The sequence below is a fragment of the Pan troglodytes genome, chromosome 3, assembly GCF_028858775.2.
Source record: "Pan troglodytes isolate AG18354 chromosome 3, NHGRI_mPanTro3-v2.0_pri, whole genome shotgun sequence".
NCBI classification, from domain to species: domain Eukaryota; kingdom Metazoa; phylum Chordata; class Mammalia; order Primates; family Hominidae; genus Pan; species Pan troglodytes.
The window spans coordinates 145,008,170-145,028,722 of record NC_072401.2 but is presented as its reverse complement, the minus strand read 5'-3'; the positions used below and the strand labels follow the sequence as shown (position 1 = coordinate 145,028,722).

General features: G+C 38.8%; 1 protein-coding gene across 1 annotated transcript in view; it reads right to left on the bottom strand.

The window, feature by feature from the left end:
- Positions 1-16,718: 16,718 nt before the first annotated feature.
- Positions 16,719-20,553, bottom strand: part of SMARCA5 (SWI/SNF related, matrix associated, actin dependent regulator of chromatin, subfamily a, member 5) — a 39,738-nt gene continuing 35,903 nt past the window's right edge. Inside the window, 2 exon segments of the mRNA NM_001271659.1 lie at positions 16,719-17,014; positions 20,022-20,129. Of these exon segments, the coding sequence (NP_001258588.1) occupies positions 16,949-17,014; positions 20,022-20,129 (174 nt within the window). The 3' untranslated portion in view covers positions 16,719-16,948.

The following is a 20,553-nucleotide window of genomic DNA, read 5'->3' as shown; positions in this document are numbered from 1 at the left end:
GACAGCTGGAGCAGAGCAGCAATCCATACTCATTAACTGGGGACACAATAATCCATTAAAGGCTTAGAGCAATCCTAAATGTGAGTGTAAATGTGAATGAACGCCAGATAAATCAACTAATTGAAGAGGCAGCTCCACATCTGAAATTTCAAATGGAGCTTTAGATACCATCATATTCACTTTCAACAGTTTCCTTACTTGCAATTTACAAGATGCCTTCATATCCTTTTCCCATTTAATTGTCCTTAGTCCAATGTGAGGTGCTTATTAATATCCCATAATAGAAACAAAAATACTCCTGAGTTGTTCAGGTATCAAGGGGTGGAGCTAAGATTTGAGCCCACATCACCTGACTCCTAATTTTACATTTCTTCCACATCTTGCCATAAAAGCATGAATTGAAGTATCTGTGATTTGTTGATGTGCTTATACTCATAGCTGATAAGTATAGAGTTATACAAAGAATCATGGAACCTGAGGAAACTGAGGCTTGAGTTGATTCAACTGAAATGTACAAGCAAAAGTGCTTTAAAATGATGAGCTCCTAGCTGAGTGTTGTGAATCACACTTGTAATTCCAGCACCTTGGGAGGCCAAGGGAGAAGGATAGTTTGAAGCCAGTAGTTCAATAACAGCCAGGGCTACAAAGCAAAACCCTATCTCTACAAAAAAAATTTAAAAATTAGCTGAGTGTGGTGTTGCACACCTGTGGTTCTGGCTACTTGGGAGGCTAAAGCAAGAGTATCTCTTGAGCCTGGGAGTTCAAGACTGCAGTGAGCTATGATTGTGCCATTGTACTCCAGGCAGCCTGGATGAGACCCTGTCTCAAAAAAAAAAAAAAAAAAAAAAAAAAAAAAGAGCTCCTGTTCCATTTCAGCAAATTATTTTTCCCAGCATCCCATTGGCTGTGATATGGCTGAGACTATGACTCTATTCTCCTGACTGCTAGCTAGCCCAGTGCTTACTCCACCTAATAATGGATGGTGATTTGAAAGATTTTTCCTAAAGCCTTTTTAGACTTCTTATCTTCTTCTTTTAAACGTAAAGCAAAGTATCAGATTTCTTGGCACCTTTTTTAAAGTGATTTAATGTTGGTAGTTGATATGGATTGGCTGTGTTCCCACTCAAATCTCACCTTGAATTGTAGTAATCCCCATGTGTCAAGGGCTATTACTTTGGACTGTGGACTTTTGAGTTAATGCTGAAGTCAGTTAAGACTTTGGGGGATTGTTGGTAAGGCATGATTGGTTTTGAAATGTGAGGACATGAGATTTGGGAGGGGCCACGGGTGGAATGATACGGTTTGGCTGTGTCCTCACCAACATCTCACCATGAATTGTAATAATCCTCATGTGTCAAGGATGGGGCCAGGTGGAGATAATTAAATCATGGGGGCAGTTTCCCCCAACTATTCTCATGGTAGTGAATAAGTCTTACAAGATCTGGTGGTTTTATAAACGGGAGTTCCCTTGCACAAGTTCTCTTGCCTGTTGCCATGTAAGACATGAATTTGCTCCTCATTCGCCTTCCGCCATGATTGTCAGGCCTTCCCAGACACGTGGAACCGTGAGTCCATTAAACCCCTTCCTTCATAAATTACCCAGTCTCAGGTATGTCTTCATTAGTAGCATGAGAATGGACTAATACAGTAGTAAAGCTGTCTGATGGGCTCAAGTGTAAAAGTCAAATGGATAGCCTCACCTGATCCAGAAGTATCACTGCTGACATCTACCTATGAGCATTAACATGAGCCCAAAGTTTCCCTATATCCTCCTTTGGGGCAAATAAGAAGCAGGTTAGACAGCTGTAGAAGAGAAAAAAGACATACAGCCAAAATGTGTAAAGCTTTGAAAATTGCTGTCTTAGTCCATTTGTGTTGCTATAAAGGAACACCTGAGGCTGGGTAATTTATAAAGAAAAGTTTATTTGGCTCACAATTCTGCAGGCTGTACAGGAAGCATGGCACCAGCATCTGTTTCTGGTGAGGCTTAAGGAAGCTTTCAATCATGGCAGAAGGTGAAGGGGTGCTGGTGTGTCACATGGCAAGAAAGGAAAAAGGGGGATGGAGGTGCCACACTCTTTTAAACAACAAGCTCTCCTGTGAACAAACAGAACAAGAACTCATTCATTCTGTAAGAAATGCACCAAGCCATTCTTGAGGTATCCACCTCATAACCCAGACACCTCCAGCCAAGCCCTGCCTTCAGCACTGGGGACCAAATTTAAACATGAGATTTGGAGGGAACAAATACCCAAACTACATCATTCTACCCCTTCCCTCCCAAATCTAATGATCTTCTCACACTGCAAAAAAGAATCATCCCTTCCCAATAGTCCCCCAAAATTTTAACTCATTGCAAGCATCAGCTCAAAAGTCCAATCTGAGACTGAGCATGGTGGCTCACACCTGTAATTCCAGCACTTTGAGAAGCCAAGGTGGGCAGATCACTTGAGGTCAGGAGTTCGAGACCAGCCTGGGCAACATGGTGAAATCTGTCTCTACTAAAAATATAAAAATTAGTGAGGCGTGGTGGCACACACCTGTAATTGCAGCTACTTGAGAGGCTGAGGCAAGAGAATCACTTGAACGTGGGAGGCAGAGGCTTCAATGAGCTGAGATCGTGCCACTGCACTCCAGCCTGGGTGACCAAGTGAGACCCTTAACTCAAAAAAAAAAAAAAAAAGGTCCAAAAGGTCCAATCTGAGACTCAAGGAAAGTTCCTTCCATCTATAAGCCCTGTAAGATCAAAAACAAGTTATGAGAATTAAAAACAAAAATTATGTGATCATCTCAACAGATGCAGAAAAAGCATTTGACAAAACCCAGCATCCCTTTATGATCAAAACCCTCAGCAAAATCGGCATGAAAGGGACATAGCTCAAGGTAATAAAAGCCGTCCATTGTAAACCCATAGCCAACATTATACTGAAAGGGGAAAAGTTGAAATCATTCTGCCTGAGAACTGCAACAAGACAAAGATGCCTACTTTCACCATTTCTATTCAACATAGTACTGTAAGTCTAGCCAGAGGAATCAGACAAGAGAAATAAATAAAGGGCATCCAAATTGGTAAAGAGGAAGTCAAGCTGTCACTGTTCACCAATGATATGATCATATACTTAAAAAACCCTAAAGACTCATGCAGAAACCTCCTAGATCTGATCAATGAATTCAGTAAAGTTTCAGGATAGAAAATCAATACACACAAATCAGTACCACTGCTATACACCAACAATGACCAAGCTGAGAATCAAATCAAGAACTCAACCCCCTTTACAACAGCCACAAAAAAAATAAAATACTTAGGAATATACCTACCAAGGAGATGAAAGATCTCTACAAGGAAAAACTACAAAACACTGCTAAAAGAAATTGTGGATGATACAAACAAATGGAAACACATTCCATGCTCATGGATTTGAAGAATCAATATTGTGAAAATAACCATACTGCCGAAAGCAATTTACAAATTCAATGCAATTCCCATAGAAATACCATCATCATTCTTCACAGAACTATAAAAAACAATCCTAAAATTCATATGGAACCAAAAAAGAGCCCACATAGCCAAAAAAAGACTAAGCAAAAAGAACAGATCTGGAGGTATCACATTACCTGATTTCAAACTATAGTACAAGGCTATAGTTACCAAAACAGCATGGTAGTGGTATAAAAATAGGCTCATAGACCAGTGGAATGGAATAGAGAACCCAGAAATAAAGCCAAATACTTACAGCCAACTGATCTTCGACAAAGCAAACAAAAACATAAAGTGGGGAAAGGACACCCTATTCAACAAATGGTGCTAGGATAATTAGCAAGCCACAAGTAGGAGAATGAAACTGGAACCTTATCTCTCACCTTATGCAAAAATTAACTCAAGATTGATCAAGAACTTAAATCTGGCCAGGTGTGGTGTCTCACGCCTGTAATCCCAGCACTTTGGGAGGCCAAGGCAGGCGGATCACGAGGTCAGGAGATCGAGACCATCCTGGCTAACACAGTGAAACCCGTCTCTACTAAAAAATCCAAAAAATTAGCTGGGCGTGGTGGCAGGTGCCTGTAGTCCCAGCTACTAGGGAGGCTGAGGCAGGAGAATGGCATAAATCTGGGCGGTGGAGCTTGCAGCGAGCAGAGATCGCGCCACTGCACTCCAGCCTGGGTGACAGAGCGAGACTCCATCTCAAGAAAAAAAAAAAGAACTTAAATCTAAGACCTGAAATCATAAAAATTCTAGAAAATACATCGAAAAACTCTTCTAGACATTGGCTTAAGCCAAGAACCCAAAAGCAAATGCAACAAATAGAAAGATAAATAGGCAGGACCTAATTAAACTAAAAAGCTTCTGCACAGCAAAAGAAATAGCAGAGTAAACAGACAGCCTCAAAGGAAAAAAGACAAATACTCCTATCAAAGAGTGGACTAAGGATATGAATAGACAATTCTCAAAAGAAGACATGCAAATGGCCAACATGGGAAAAATTGTTCAACATCACTAATGATCAGGCAAATGCAAATCAAAACCACAATGCGATACCACCTTACTCCCACAAGAATGGCCATAATTAAAAAATAAAAAAATAACAGATGTTGGTGTGGATGTGGTGAAAAGTAGAACTGCTGTTTGATCCAGCAATCCCAGTCTTGGGTATCTACTTAGAGGAAAAGAAATAATTATATGAAAAAGACACTTGCACATGCATGTTTATAGCAGCACAATTCACAATTGCAAAAATATGGAACTAGCCTAAATGCCCATCAACCAATGAGTGGATAAAGAAAATGTGGTATATAGATACCATGGAATGCTACTCAGTCATAAAAAGGAATGAAATAATGGCATTCACAGCAACCTGGAAAGAGACCATAATTCTAAGTGAAGTAACTCAGGAATGGAAAAACAAACATCGTATGTTCGTATGCTGTAAATGAGAGCTAAGCTACGAGGATGCAAAGGCATATATAAGAGTGACATAATGGACTCTGGGGACTTGGGGGAAGGGTTGCGGGGGTGGTGAGGGATAAAAGAGTACACATTGGGTACAGTGTACACTGCTTGGGTGAAAGGTGCACAAAAATCTCAGAAATCATCACCAAAGAACTTTTTCATCCAACCAACCAGCACCTGTTCCTCCAAAACTATTGAAATAAAAAAAATAAAAAAAAACAGGCTGAGCATGGTGGCTCACACCTGTACTCCCAGCACTGTGGGAGGCCAAGGTGGGTGGATCACGAGGTCAGGAGTTCGAGACCAGCCTGATCACCATGATGAAACCCTGTCTCTACAAAAACAAAAAACAAACAGAAACAAGTAGTATCTGTTGATATTGTAAAGAGCAAATCAAACTACTGTTATAGCACATCTGGTTTTCTAATGAGAAAATGCTTATAAAGTATGTCTAGAGTGGAAAATCCTGCTCACTTAAATAGGATAAATTATATCTTCCAGAGGTCCTAGTAAGAGTGAGTGAAGAACAATGAGTCAGGGAACCCAAGAAGATACTTAGTTGTAATTACCATGTCCATATTAACAACATACAAGAAAACTTACAATTTAGATGACTAATAAGGCCTTTCATTCTCTCCTACCACTTTCAGGTTTCTCTTACTGTTTCTGGGGTGATAGTGTTGAAAATAATGATTCTTAGGCACTTTTACAGAATAGCAATATTTAGTAACCACGATTTGGCATAAAAGGATATCAGGTTAATTTATATACAATTTTGCAAGAAAAGTGTGGTAACTTCCTGATCTTTTTCTGAAGCATACACCAGCCACAAGAAATGCTAACAATTCTGTATAGTATAGCAGTTCGCCTCTCAGTTGTGTCTTATGCACTGCCATGTTTATACATGGGATCCTAACCTTTTAGACTGAAATACATTTAAAAAGTTATAATCTTCAGGTCTCAGAAACAACATATTTAGTTTACATATTTTCTTTCCATTAAGAAAAGGTTTAGCATTTGAGTAAGAACATGACACATTCTGCTTTCTTAATATCATATTGTCTTTAGCATATAACCACCTTTAGATTAAAAACCTGGAGGAAAATGGTTATTTGCCAAAAAGTAATTTTCTTCCCTCAACATTTAGGTGAAAACACAAGGCACAAAGTGAAATACAGCCTGGAAGAATATTTATAGAAAGTCAGAATTGTATAGAAAGGTATAGAAAGACAGAATTGCCTGACATAAAAATTATTTTAGAATATAAAACATAATTTTAGAAAATGATAAATATGATGGGGTATAATTATTTATTCATAATTCTGGAAAAGTAATAAAAATACATTCACTATATTTAACCAAAAGCATAAACATTCTTTTAAAAAGTAGTACTTGTTATTCATTATGTGCCTTTTTAAACTAATTCAATTATCTTTACTGTATATGATTTTCTCTATATAGATTTCTATTCTGTATGTTACATTCTATTTTTTACTTACAAGCAAATCATTTTTTAAACTTAAATGTGTTAACTCTCTTGAAGTCATGTGCTATCAATAAATAATAAATAATATTGAGAATATTACCTTGAAAAATCAAAAAAAAAAGAAAACAAGTTATGTTCTTCCAAGATACAATGATGAAATAAAGACTGATAAACATTTCCATTTCAAAATGGAGAAATAGGCCAAAAATAAGGGGCAACAGGCCCCACAGAAATCTGAAACCCAGTAGGGCAGACATTAAATCTTAAAGCTCCAAAATAATCTCCCATGACTCCATGTCCCACATCCAGGCCACACTGGTGCGAGGGGTGTGCTCCCAAGGTCTTGGACAGTCAGACCCCTGTGGCCCTGCTGGGTGCAGCTCACATGGCTGCCCTCATGGGTTGGAGTCGAATGCCTGTAGCTTTTCAAGGCTGAAGGTATAAGCTGGCTCTTCCATTCTGGGATCTGGAAGGCAGTGGCCTGTTCCTACAGCTCCACTAGGCAGTGCCTCGGTGAGGACTCTCCATGGGGGGCTTCAATCTCATATTTCACCTCAGCACTGCCCTATCGAGACTTTCTACAGGGCCTCCACTCCTGCAGCAGGCTTTTTCCTGGGCACCCAGTCTTTCCACTATATCCTCTGCAATCTAGAGGAAAGTTGCCAAGGCTCCACCACTCTTGCCTTCTGCCTGCCTGCAGAACTAACACCATGTGGAAACCTACAAGGTTTATGGCTTGTGCCCTCTAGAGCAGTTGCCCAAGCAGTATCTGGGGCCCTCTGAGCTGAGGCTGGAGCCAAAGCAGCTAGGATTCGGGGAACAGTGTCCTGACTCTGTACAGGGTAATGGGGGCCCCAGGCTTGGTTCCCAAAATCATTCTTTCCTCCTAGACCTCTGGGCTTGTGAAGGGAGAGGCTGCCTTGAAGAATTACCTTCAATAATTTATAATATAACCAGGAATCAAATTTCTTATTACCTTTCTTCATGGGTTTTCTGGCCTCTAAAATGGAAAAAAGATTAATTCTGTTCCTAGAGATATGTATCCAGCAAGAAGATCTGTTAACAAGTCAGATACCAAGTAGAGTTAACCACACAGTAGAAAAATGTGCCAGTACACGCTGTCATTGGGTGCCCACATCAACCTCTAATGTGAAATTTAAGTAAAAGAAAGAGGAAAAGTATTTTTTAAATGTACCAAAACATGAAAAAGTTTTATTGACTGGCAGAGGTAAAGTTAAAGTAATAGATTTACCAGAAGGTAGAAATACTAGTTGAGGGTGTTGTTTCCCCCACCCTCCTACAAAATGCTGCTTCCACAGTTTCTCCAGAATTTGCAGTTACTTTCTGACTCCACATATTCACTACTCCCTGATTTCAGAGGAGGGTCCAAATCTCTTTATTTTCCAAATTGATCACTTTGAACCCTGACATTTTTAGGCCCCAGACCTTAACAATAAGCCTCAGTCTTCTTTACCAGCTCAATCATTTCTGCCTGCCATCTTTCCTTCTTCTCAGAAAAAGCTCACTTTATGGGCTGATACCTGGAACCCTAGTGGTCATCAGAAAATGGGGTTTAATACTTGGCAGTCACATGCATGCTTGATATTTCCCAATCTCAATGCCTAGGATGGCATATCCCATCTGTCTTGTAACCAGAAAAATGTCATTTGTCCTCAGACTAAAGAGATCATGGAGAACTGTTTCAGCAATAGATATGGAGCAAGGAAGCATTATTCTTTCCTATGCCTGCATGGAACAGCAACTGAGGTTACAAATAATACTCCCCTGTTTTCAATCTTTCGATGGCTTTCTATCACAAACTATTTTGTGGACTTAGGGAAAAATCAAAACATATTTCTTGTCTACAGGACTGTAAAAGCTCTATTTACATGATGTGGCCCTAACTAAGTCTCCATTATTATTTACCACCTCTCTCTCCCTCCCCCACTACACTCCAGCCATGGTGTCTTACCGCTGTTCTTCAAACATAACAAGCACTTTCCCATCACAGGGCTTTTGCACTTGCGGTTCCCCCACTCCTCCTAAAGATCTTCACACAGATGTTTGATGGTTAACTCTCTTACATTATTCAGTTTTTCATCCAAATGTCATTTCCCTGGAAACAACTTTGCTGACCACCCTAAGGCAACAACCCAACATCAGTATCTGCTTACTCTGTGTTGTTTGTCTTCACAGCAGTAACGACTTTCTGGATTTTTATATGTGTTTGTTTATGCATATGTGTTAGCATATAAACTCCATGAAGGCTGAGGTTTTGTCAGTTCTCTTTATTGTTGTATCTGTGGTACCTAGAATGGTGCCTGATACAGAAAGGTTCTATATAAATATATGTTAAATGAAGGATTTGACCAAGGAGTATCATCAAATTTCCTGTTGCCTGAGCCAGTAGCTGACTTCTCTGTTGCCCCTTGCTTTCAAGCAGCTGGTTGAGTAATTGTATTATACACATTGGGTGGCCAACTGCCATTCTGAGACCTAATTTTCTAGTTCTAAAGAAACTATAAAATTGATCTGAAGAAACTACTAGAGCCAACAATAATTCAGGAATTCATCCCACCATCTGAGCAGTAATTTCTTGACTTTCCTCTGAAGATAGGTGCTAGACCTTTGGCAAACAATGGCAGCAAATGACAGGAAAAGTCAAGTTAAGACCTATTTTGCCTTAGCACTGCTATATTCCTATGGTCACAAGTGTTTCATAGTATAATCACATCCTCTTGTTTAAGTGGCATAGGCTTAGGATTGTTATTTTTCTTTAGCATACACATAAACAGGGGCCAAAATTGAACTCAACTGCTGTATATTGGCTACATCAAATATTGCAGTAAGAATCTGGACTTTGGGGTTTGAATGGACAAATCTATATTATAATTTTCCTCTGATATTTTACAAATAAACTTTTCCATCAAGGAGTCTACACACACTGGTTCTACATTTTCTTTACCATCAGATCCTGTTTTGAACACTACCATGCCACTGAAGAAAACTGTTCTCTCCAAGGTCAATCTGCACTGACCTGTATCAGTCATTAAATCCAATGCCTCCTTCCAAATTTTCCACAACAGCTTTCAAAACCTGTGACATTCTGGGTCTCCTCCCATAACTGACTCCCACTTTACAGGCAGTATAATGTAGAAGACAATGCATGGACAATAAAGTCATACCATTCTGGATCAAGCAAATCTGTTCCAGTTTTGAATTCTCACTCAACCACCTATTGGCTACACAACTTTAAACTAGTGGGTTCACAAACCTCTAAGCTTTACTTTCCTAACCTATATAATGGAAGCAATCATATCCACCAAATGTTGTGGTTATGAAAACTAAATAATAATAATGTCTTTGGCACACGGTTAGACATTAAATGAATGTAAGTTTTCATCTTTCTTTTGTATTCTCTATCACTTCCTTGACTATTTTGTCTTCTTTCAACAAAGTCTCTCCTGTTATTTTCATTTATTCCATTAACTATCAGTTTTTGAAGGGCTCATGTAAATATTCAGCTCCACACTTATTGAAAATTTCTTAATTACTTACAAAATTTGTAAGTCACTGATATGTGACTTACCTAATGTAATTACCCTAATGTAATGCCCCACGGGGTGGGACAGGAAGGTGGGTGTCTGCGGTGGAAGCAGGATGGTACCCACGTGGAGGTGTCGGCCATGTCGAGGATGCTCCCTGGTGGCAGGGTGGAGGGGATGAGCATGTTGTCGATGGTGATAGTGATGCGGAGGCGGGAGGGCAGGGGCCCCACCTGGAACAGGCTACTGATGTCGGTGTCAAAGTGGAGGTAGATCCCTCATGCTCTAGCGCGTCGACCCCATTCACCCACACGATGGCATAGGAGTGGGTACTGACAATCCTCAGTACCACTCTTGTGTGCAGGTCCTGGGTCCACTGCTCCAGGAGGGTCACCTCCCGTTCGTACCACATCTGGTCTACAAAATGCCGCAGCCGCCAGTCCTGGCCAACGTCGTTGAAGCTGGAGGGAACCGGTATGTCCAGGGTGGAGCCCGACTCTCGCAGCAGACGCCGATACCACTACTCCTAGAAGCCAAGGCACAGTTTGTCGAAGAAGTCGGCGCGGAAGCTCCAGAGGCGGTCCAGCTTCTTCCGCTCCCGCGACGGCCTCTCTCTTGGGTACAGCATCCCGCCCTGCAGCGCCAGCGCGCAGCCCCACAACAGCGGCCCGAGCGCCTACCAGGCGTCCGCCGCCCCGCGGACCACGCTTTCCGCTCCTCTGCTGGGCCGCCGTCTGCGGGCCTATCAGCAGCGCGGGAGGAGCCCTGCGGACTGGTCGCGCGCGACGTGACGCGCCAGTCGCGCAGAGGGAAAGTATTTTTTTAAAACCAAGAGATTCGAACTGACGAACAATTACAAATACCCAAAGTGATTATTTGTCCCCCTGTGTTTAAAAGTCTTGGTGCTAGACAATCAAGGATGTTTCCAACATATACGTAGAAGACTCTGACCTTCTAGCACCACTGTTCGGGTGTTAAACCGGGCCTAGTCCTACGTGACTGCCTGCGCCTTTCTGTAGTCTTTCACTCCCAGCTGCAGCTGGTAGCCGGCAGCGTTTGACCTGCAGTGGGCAGCTCACCTTTGTTCCTAACACTGCCATCTTGCGGATGGGGTCTGCAGCCGCCAATCAGAGCGTCAAAGTGAGCCTGGGGAGACCTCTACAGGTGCCTGTGGTTTCATTGTAACTACCTAAACTATTCATTCTCTTATCAAGCACCCGGTCCCAGTACTGTCCAGTTACAATAAGGAGCCCAATGATAATTTTTTTTAAAGATTAGTTCCTGCTGTGAAGAAACTAAACTCAGCGTACTCTTGAAGGAGCTCCCTCTAACTTATCTTACGACTATTAAGGGTGAGAAGAAAGCACTGTGGCGTCTGCAGCATTTAGATTGGTAGGAGTATTCTGCAAGACCTGTGCCATTACTTTTATCAAGTTGGCTCCCAGGGAAAGAGGTGGCTGGGGAGGAGGGCGAGCGCAAAACATAGGAGGCTGGGGGAAAGCCAGTACCCAGAGAAAAGACCTTTCTACAACTGGAAAGCATACTAAGAAAGCAAACCTATCCGTCTACTGGGATTAAAGGGAATACAAAATGAAAAAAAAAAAAAAAGTTACTCCTTGCAAAGCTAGGATGACCAGATGGCCCCTTGCCACCTCCTGGAAAGGAGTCTGAAAGTCAGCTAATCACCAGCCTGTTTGTGAGGAAGAGCCAGTAAGAACTCCGCCTTTGCACAGCAAATCTGTATCATCTATATTCTTCTTTTTCCCTCCACTCAGGATCCCTACACCCAGCCAGCATGGGCATCAAGGAAAGCAGGCTGGTAAACTTCAGGGCAGAGATCCGCTTCTGAAGGCGGCTGGTAATGTCTCACCCAGCTAAGCCTTGCTACTAGGCAACAGCACTGCCTCACTCAAGAAATTATCGATCTGCATCAGGCCAGATGCAGTGGCTCACACCTGTAATCTCAACATTTGGGAGGCGGAGGCAGGCAGATCATTTGAGGCCAGGAGTTCGAGACCAGCCTGGCCAATATGGTGAAACCCCGTCTCTACTAAAAATACAGTAATTAGCCAGGTGTGATGCATGCCTGTAGTCCCAGCTATCCGGAAGGCTGAGCCAGGAGAATTGCTTGAACCTGGGTGGCAGAGGTTGCGGTGAGCCTAGATCGCACCACTGCACTCCAACCTGGGTGACAGAGCAAGACTGTCTCAAAAGTCACTAGTCTGCATGAGACACAGAAGTTTTGACAAAAATTCAAACAGCCATGGAGAAATACCGATGGTCTACAGAAGCAGTGCTTAGTCCTTGCTAGAATTCTCTAGTTTTGAAACATGGGAATAAGTAGAACTGCCAGTGTGTCTGATGAGTAACTGTGGTATTTATTGCAACTGAGCTCTAGAAAGAGGCTACTGTTGTCTATGATCTGTTCTTTCCCCAACCACCCAGGCATCTCTTTGTCCACTCCAGTGATGTCTGCAGATCACCCTAATGTCACCTCAAGAGGGGTGAACCAACCTTCCACTGGCCAGCATAATAGCCCTGGAGTTTCATCTCAGATTTCATAGTGAATTCGGCTTTCAGGGCAGGATTTAGTTTGGGATGAAAAAGTGTTTCCATTAAGTATTGTATTTGAATCCTGGGTTCTTCAATGATTGAGGAAGACTAATAAAGAAAAGTTTACAAATAATCACATGAACTAAATTAGGACTTCAAAAGTTTAATGAAATGAAATAATCTCTACTTATCTCTATTTCTTTTCCCAATTTATTCACAATCTATATACATAAAAACTCCTTTGGGTTGTCTACAACAAAAACAAGAATTTCTGTAGTAAGCAAACTATATGCATATTCTTTGTATTAATAAAATATTTTTGTCAATGTAGTGTTTACATTGTTTATATTACAAAGTTTCCAACATTAACTAAATTCTGATAAACTTTCTTCTTGTACTGGAGATACATGATATGCAACATTAAATATTGGTGTCCTAGAGATAAGAGCCACACATCTCGTATGCTGTAGAATTAAAGGCAAGCACCTAGATCCTCAATCTTCTCATAGCCTCATTACCCCCCAAAAAATCTGTCATTAGAGCTAGGGAATCTCTCAGGACACAAGGGAATCTGTGATAACAAAGAATGAAGACCCATGTTGACAGTCTTGAGTATCTCAGGTGAGGTGCCAGTCCACTTCTGAAACAATGCTTTGCCTCTTATGCCTGTGGAGAAACTATTCCACTTCTTTATTTTTTTCATTTAGAATCATATCATTTCAGTCTTTTTCTTCTTACTTCAATTTTGGTTCTTGTAGCATAGTCTTTTCTGGTAACTACTGTAAAGTTAATGCTGCAAAAGCCTATTTAATCATTCTAATAAAAACCTTAACAGATCCAAAACGATTCTGGGATGTACACAGCAAAGTTACTTCTGCAGCACTGCTCCACACCAAGAATATATTTTGCCCATTATCTGTCATCTAAGGGATGCCATCACCTTTGATCTTGACATCAGATTCCAACAGGCGAAGATACATTTTGGTAACAGCTATGTACATATACAAAATATGTATATATTTTGGTAACAGCTACTCTGTTAATACATGTCTTCTAGCATTCCATTCATTTGGATTTATGAGTTCATCAATCCACCTTGTGTCATTAATCTACTTTGTTTAAATTACCCTCCTTAGTACCTATTTTTTAGCAATGTTCTACTCCAAAACAACTGGTTTGAAATATAGTAGCACATCCTTTCAAAAAGATTTGTTTTTTAGATTCAAAGGGATAGAACAAGATGAAATTTATTTTTTACTCAGAATTTTTCTGAAAAACCACAGGGGTGTTTTATAATGCTTTTTAAAATCGAGATTAAGAAAGGTACTAAGCCAAAGATCATTTATATAATTAAATCCAGATTAGTTCAAACAATCGGCATATATTAAATACTCAAAGGGCAGATGGAGCAATCCTTATCTGAAATGCTTGGAACCAGAAGTGTTTTTAGCATTTTCCAGACTTTAGAATACTTGCATTATACTTACCAGTTCAGCATCCCTAATCCAAAAGTCAGAAATGCCCTAATGAGCATTCAAATTTTGGAGCATTTCTGATTTTAGATTTTTTCATTAGGGATGCTCAACCTGTACTCTATGCTTAGGATTTGCTTCTCTCAACTTTATGAAAAACTTAAAATGTAGGCCAGGTGTGGTGTAGGGCTCACAACTATGATCCCAGCACTTTGGAATGTAGGCTTACACATGTAATCCCAGCACTTTGAGAGGTTGAGGCAAGAGGATTGCCTGAAGTCGGCGTTTGAGACCTGACTGGGCAACATAGCAAGGCCCTATCTCTACAAAAACTTAAAAAACTTAGCTGGGCGTGGTGGTGCACATCTGTAGTCCTAGCTACTTGGGAAGCGGAGGTGGGAGGATCACTTGAGCCCTGAAGTTTGAGGTTGCAGTGAGCTGTGATCACACCACTGCACTCCAGCCTGGGTAACAGAGCAAGACCCTGTCTCTTAAAAAGTAGTAATAATTAATTACACTTTATAATAGCCTCCAGCACTTTGTCAGATGTACAATTAAGCAATCTTTCATGCTTTGATGTTTAAAAAAAAAAAAGACATTTATTCAGTATCATGATGAGACTACTAAAACATTTAGCAATCAACAGCATGGGTACAAAACAAAACAATCTACGCTGAAACCGTGTTGGAATGCTTTACTTTCCACAGAACAGAAACTATTATACAATTAGTCACAAATACAGTCATCAAGTTCTGTGATCGTGGTGGCTTTGGTGGCAGCCATGGTGGTGGTGATGGATATGGTGGCAGTGGGGATTGCTGTAATAGATTTGGTAATGATTGAAGCAATTTTGGTGGTGGTAAAAGCTACAATGATTTTGGCAATGACAACAATCAGTCTTCAAATTTTGGACCCATGAAGGGAGGAAACTTTGGAGGCAGAAGCTCTGGCTGGTCCCTATGGTGGTAGAGGCCAATACTTTGCCAAACCACGATACCAAGGTGGCTAAGGCAGTTCCAGTAGCAGTAGTAGCTGTGGCACTGACAGAAGATTTTAATTACTGCCAGGAAACAAAAGCTTGGCAGGAGAGGAAAGCCAGAGAAGTGACAGGGAAGCGACAGGTTAAAACAGATTTGTGAACTCGGCCAAACACAGTGGTGGCAGGGCCTAGCTGGTTCATGCTTTTTTTTCAAGTGAGTTTCCCTTCACAGTTTCCATTTGAGTCCCTAAGCTCTCAGGGCTAGCACTATACTTGATTCATTTTGCATTTCCACTGTGTATCTCCCTCCCAGTTTCTCTTCCTCTTGAAAACATCACTTTTGTGACCTCCGTAAGTTTTCTTCAGCCTTACATTTTTTCAATTTCTTCCAGACTGAGGTGATAACTCTTACAAATTCTTTTTCCTTTCATGAGAAAAGTAACCATTCCTCATGCATGTATTAGACCTTTAACTGTTAAGAATCTAACATAGTATTTAAAAAGTTAATTTTGAGGGAGCACTAAATAAATTCAAATTACAATTTGCCATAAATACTGCGTTTTGCTTGACATTAACAGCAGCAATTCCACATTTCAAGAAATTAAGCAGTATTTAGTAATACTGCAGGTATCAGAATTTTTTTAAAAAATCTTCAATTACATGTGGGCAGATGAAAACAACTACTAATAGAAATTTAAGGGAAAGATATCCAATTAAGGGAAATGTGTCCTAAAGGAAAAAGTGAATAAAAATTGAGAAAATAATTAAAGAAATGGAAAGAAAAGACCACTTTACGGATTATAAAAGTTATATTTATTCACGATGCTACATTTATTGCATTCCCTTAGAAAAATGGAGAACTGTTTATGTACCCAATCTGCACATATAAAATTTTATACAAATTATGTGTAGCACATAAAGGCCTCTGGTACAGCTAAAATCCTGACACTATAATTTGGGTATTCCCGCTTTAGGGTCTCCAGTTTATCAAGTCTGTCCATAGAAAACAGAAACTGGAATTATAGTCAGTCTTGCTAACACTTAGAAACTACTTTAAAATACAATAAAATTTTCATTTACCCTAAAAGTCAAAATGGGAAGGGATATATTTTGTTACCAATTTCAATGTAACAGTATGACAAATTCACACCTCATTTTGGCTGGGCTTTCAAAATTAAAAAAAATCACCTTAGTTCTGACATTATCTAAGTTGTGGCTGCTTCAGAAGGTCATATGACAAAATATTTACCAAATAATTAAAAATAATAATATTCCTTTTACAAAATGGTACAGTAATACCTTAAGGAACCAGAAAATACTAAATGTCTTTGGCTATACAACTAAAAGGCCATTCTTTCAAAAGAATAGGGCATATTCATTTCAGAATCAACTAAAAAAAACAAAAAGCATAACAGAAATATGCATAGAATTTAAGTATACTTTGTCTTGCCTTCTTTTCCCATTCTACCCACATAAGCAAGGAGAATGCAATTTATATAATCTTTCCAGATGAGACTCAATAGCACTACAAAGAAAATACCCAAATTTCTGCAAAGGCAAAGTGAATTAAAATAATTACACAACTAGGTGAAGACTGAAAGGGACAAATGTTATTTGCAATTTTCTTTTTAACTTGTTTTTAAGCCTTACAAGTGTAGAAATTATAGCTACTAAACAAAAAGTCACAATCTTCACAAATGGAACAATAGAAAAATAAATCAAATGAAACACTTAGTAATAAATGAAGCCTATTTTATTACTTCAAGTGTTAATGATAAAAAAATTTCAGCACAGCTGTTGCATTTAAAAAAGTGAAACTACATACTATGTTTCTAGCTCAGTAAACAGATGAACCTGATGTCTTTAAATGACATAACAATTGAGCATTGTACAGTACATCTTATGAAGACCCGTAAATTAAAGAACTACTGGTTTAAAGTTAGTGATTATGAAACAAAAACATATTCATAGTTTCAGCTTCTTTTTTCTTCCTCGACCATCAGGTGCGCCATCCATTTTACGTTTCTGTGTCTACAAACAGACAGAAGGATTACTTTTCACAAGACTAATATAAACATGAAATATAGTTGCAGACACATTATAACACTTTAGTAATAACAACTACTACAAAGTAATAGGTATGAGACTTTCCCCCCAGGCTATATAAATCTTTCAAAGCAAACTATAAAGCCTCCAAATAATCTTACCTATTTATTTTACTTACAGAATAAAAAATGTTAATGTTGATGTTATAAAACTAATGCACAATTAACAGTAGTAGATCAATATCAAATAAATGCAAGCTTCCCAAGAGTAGTAAGAAACACTTGAGTTTTTAAAAGGCAGTTACATAAGTACCAAATATTATCCAGAGATACTCATTTATTCATGACTTTATAAATTAACCATTTTTTATTAAATTAACTATTATTAAATAACATTTTTTCCCTTAAAGTGTTTGCCTTCACATTGCTAAAACATCACTGAAATAATCAATCAAAGCTTAGAGACTAACAGTAAAAGTCATAATACCACTGCTTTTCCAATGTTTCTTAAATTATTCTAAAATTATAACTTGTATTCTCAATGAGATGTGTACACACTTGGCATTTACGAGACATACTTTCCTGATTTTCATGAAGCCCCATATTAAGGACTACCATATCATCAAGACGTGATTTTTCCCACACAACCCAGTCAAGCTAAATTTGTACTTTTTAAGTATTTCAAGGAAGTCCTAGCTACAGCAATCAGACGAGAGAAAGAAAGAAAGGACATCTAAATTGGAAACAAAGAAGTCAAATTGCCCTATTTGTAAATGACATAATCTTACATTTGGAAAAACCTAAAGACTCCATCAAAAAACTATTAGAACTCATAAACAAATTCAGTGACACTGCAGGATACAAAATCAACATACAACAAACAGTAGCATTTCTATGCCAACAGTGAAGAATGTGAAAAATAAAAAGTAATCCCATTTACAGTAATTACACGTGAAATAAAATACCCAGGAATTAATCAAAGAAGCAAAAGATCTCTAAGATAAACCATAAAACACTGATGTAAGAAACTGAAGACACAAAAAAATAGATATTCCATGTTCATGGATTAGCAAATTCAATATTGTTAAAATGTCCATACTACCCAAAGCAATCCACAGATTCAATGCAATCCTTATCAAAATACCCATGACATTCTTCACTGAAATACAAAAAAAAATTCTAAAATTTATATGGACCCACAGAACACCCAGAAATAGCCAAAGCCACCCTAAGCAAAAAGAATAAAACTGGAAGAATCACATTACCTGACTTAACTTATAGTACAGAGCTATAGTAACCAAAACAGCATGGTGCTGGTATAGAAACAGATACATAGATCAGTGCAACAGTGGAAAAGAACAGAGAACCCAGAGATAAGTCTGTAAAGTCCATACATCTACATGGAACTTATTTTTGACAAAGCTACCAAGAACATACACTGGAGAAAGGACAGTCTCTTCAATAAATGGTAATGGAAAATTGGATATCCATACACAGAAGAATGAAACTTGACCTGTATCCCTAACCATATAAAAAAATCAAATCAAAATGTATTAAAGACTTAACTCTAAGTCCTCAAACTGTGAAACTACAAGAAAACATTGGGAAAACTCTCCAGAACACTGGACTGGGCAAAGATTTCTTGAATAATACCCCACAGGCAACCAAAGCAAAAATGGACAAATGGGATCACATTAAGTTAAAAAGCTTCTGCACAGCAGAGGAAACAACAAAGTGAAGAGACATCCCACAGAATGGAAGAAAATATTTGCAAACTACCCATTTGTCAAAGGATTAATAACCAGAATATGTAAGAGCTCAAACAACTCTACTGAAAAAAATCCTAACAGTCCAATTTAAAAATGGGCAAAAGATCTGAACAGATGATTCTCAAAGGAAGACATACAAATGGCAAACAAGCATATTAAAAGCTGTTCAGTATCACTGATCATCAGAGAAATGCAAATCAAAACTACAATGAGATAACATCTCATCCCAGCTAAAATGTCTTTTATCCAAAAGTCAGGCAATAACAAATGCTGACAAGAATGTGGAGAAAAGGAAACCCTCATACACTTTTGGTGGGAACGCAAATTAGTACAATCACTGTGGAAACAGTTTGAAGGTTCCTCAAAAAACTACAGATAAGAGTTACCCTACTCCTAGGTTTACACCCAAAAGAAAGTCAGTATATCAAAGAGATATGTGCATTCCCATGTTTACTACAGCAGTATTCACAGTAGACATGTTTTGGAAGCAACCTAAGTGTCCATCAACAGATAAATGGATAAAGAAAACATGGTATGTATACACAATAGAATATTCAACCATAAGCAATGAGACCCTGTAATTTGCAACAACATGGATGGAACTGGAGTTTATTAAGTGAAATAAGCCAGGCACAGAAAGACAAACTTGGCATGTTCTCACTTATTTGTGGGAGCTAAAAACTACAATTAAACTCATGGAGACAGAGAGAAGGATGGATACCAGAGGCTGAGAAAGGTAGTGGGGGTGGGGGAAAGTGGGGCTGGCTAATGGATACAAATAAATACAAAGAGAGACTAAGACCTAGTATTTGATAGCACAACACAGTGACTACAGCAATAAATAATTTAATTATACATTTTAAAATAACTAAGAGTTAAACTGCTTGTAACAGGGATAAATGCTGGAGGTGATAAATACCCCATTTACCCTGATGTCCTTATTACTTATTGCATGCCTGTATCAAAATATCTCACATAACCTATAAATACATACTTACTCATAACAACTAAAAATTAAAAATGTATACCACTACCTAAATTTGAAAGTGGAAGAATCTCAAATTATGAGCTTGGGTTCTCCCTTAAGGAAAAAAAAAAAAAAAGTAAAGGCAATGGGGGGGTGCACAACAGGGACTAACACATCAATGACAGCCAAGCAGTGTTAAATACTTAGAAAGGGGAAATTTACATAATCCACATATTTACATATTCATGAATACTTACTGAAGGCTTTGGTCCTCGTTTCTTTTTCTCTGCCTTCTCCTTTTCTTCTAGTTCCATGTTTTCTCTTTCAATCAAAGTAATTAAGGTATTACATCTCCTCTGGAGCTCCTAAATTATAAACAAACACGGTACATGCACTTTCCATCTACAAGTTTCATGATTTCAATTTTAAAACAAGGTATGTTTTAATAGGATAATATATAAAACCACTAATACACCCCTGATTTAAAAAAAAAACTGATTTTCATATACAATTCATGCTATGAAGATTAAAGGCAAGATATTTGTAAATAATGTTTTTACTCCAATCTTTAAAGCCAAACTACTGTGTATTCTTCAAAAATTCTTCCTTCACTTAGGAATTAAAGCAATAAAAATGAACATATGCAATACTGCTACTTAGTGTGTATGTCTGAGAACTACTGTGCTACTTATACCCAAAACTTAAAAAGATTAATAGTGCACATATGTGAGGGTCAAAAACAACAAGAACTTTAACAGCTGTGTATAATCTTTCCCTTCAAAGTATCAC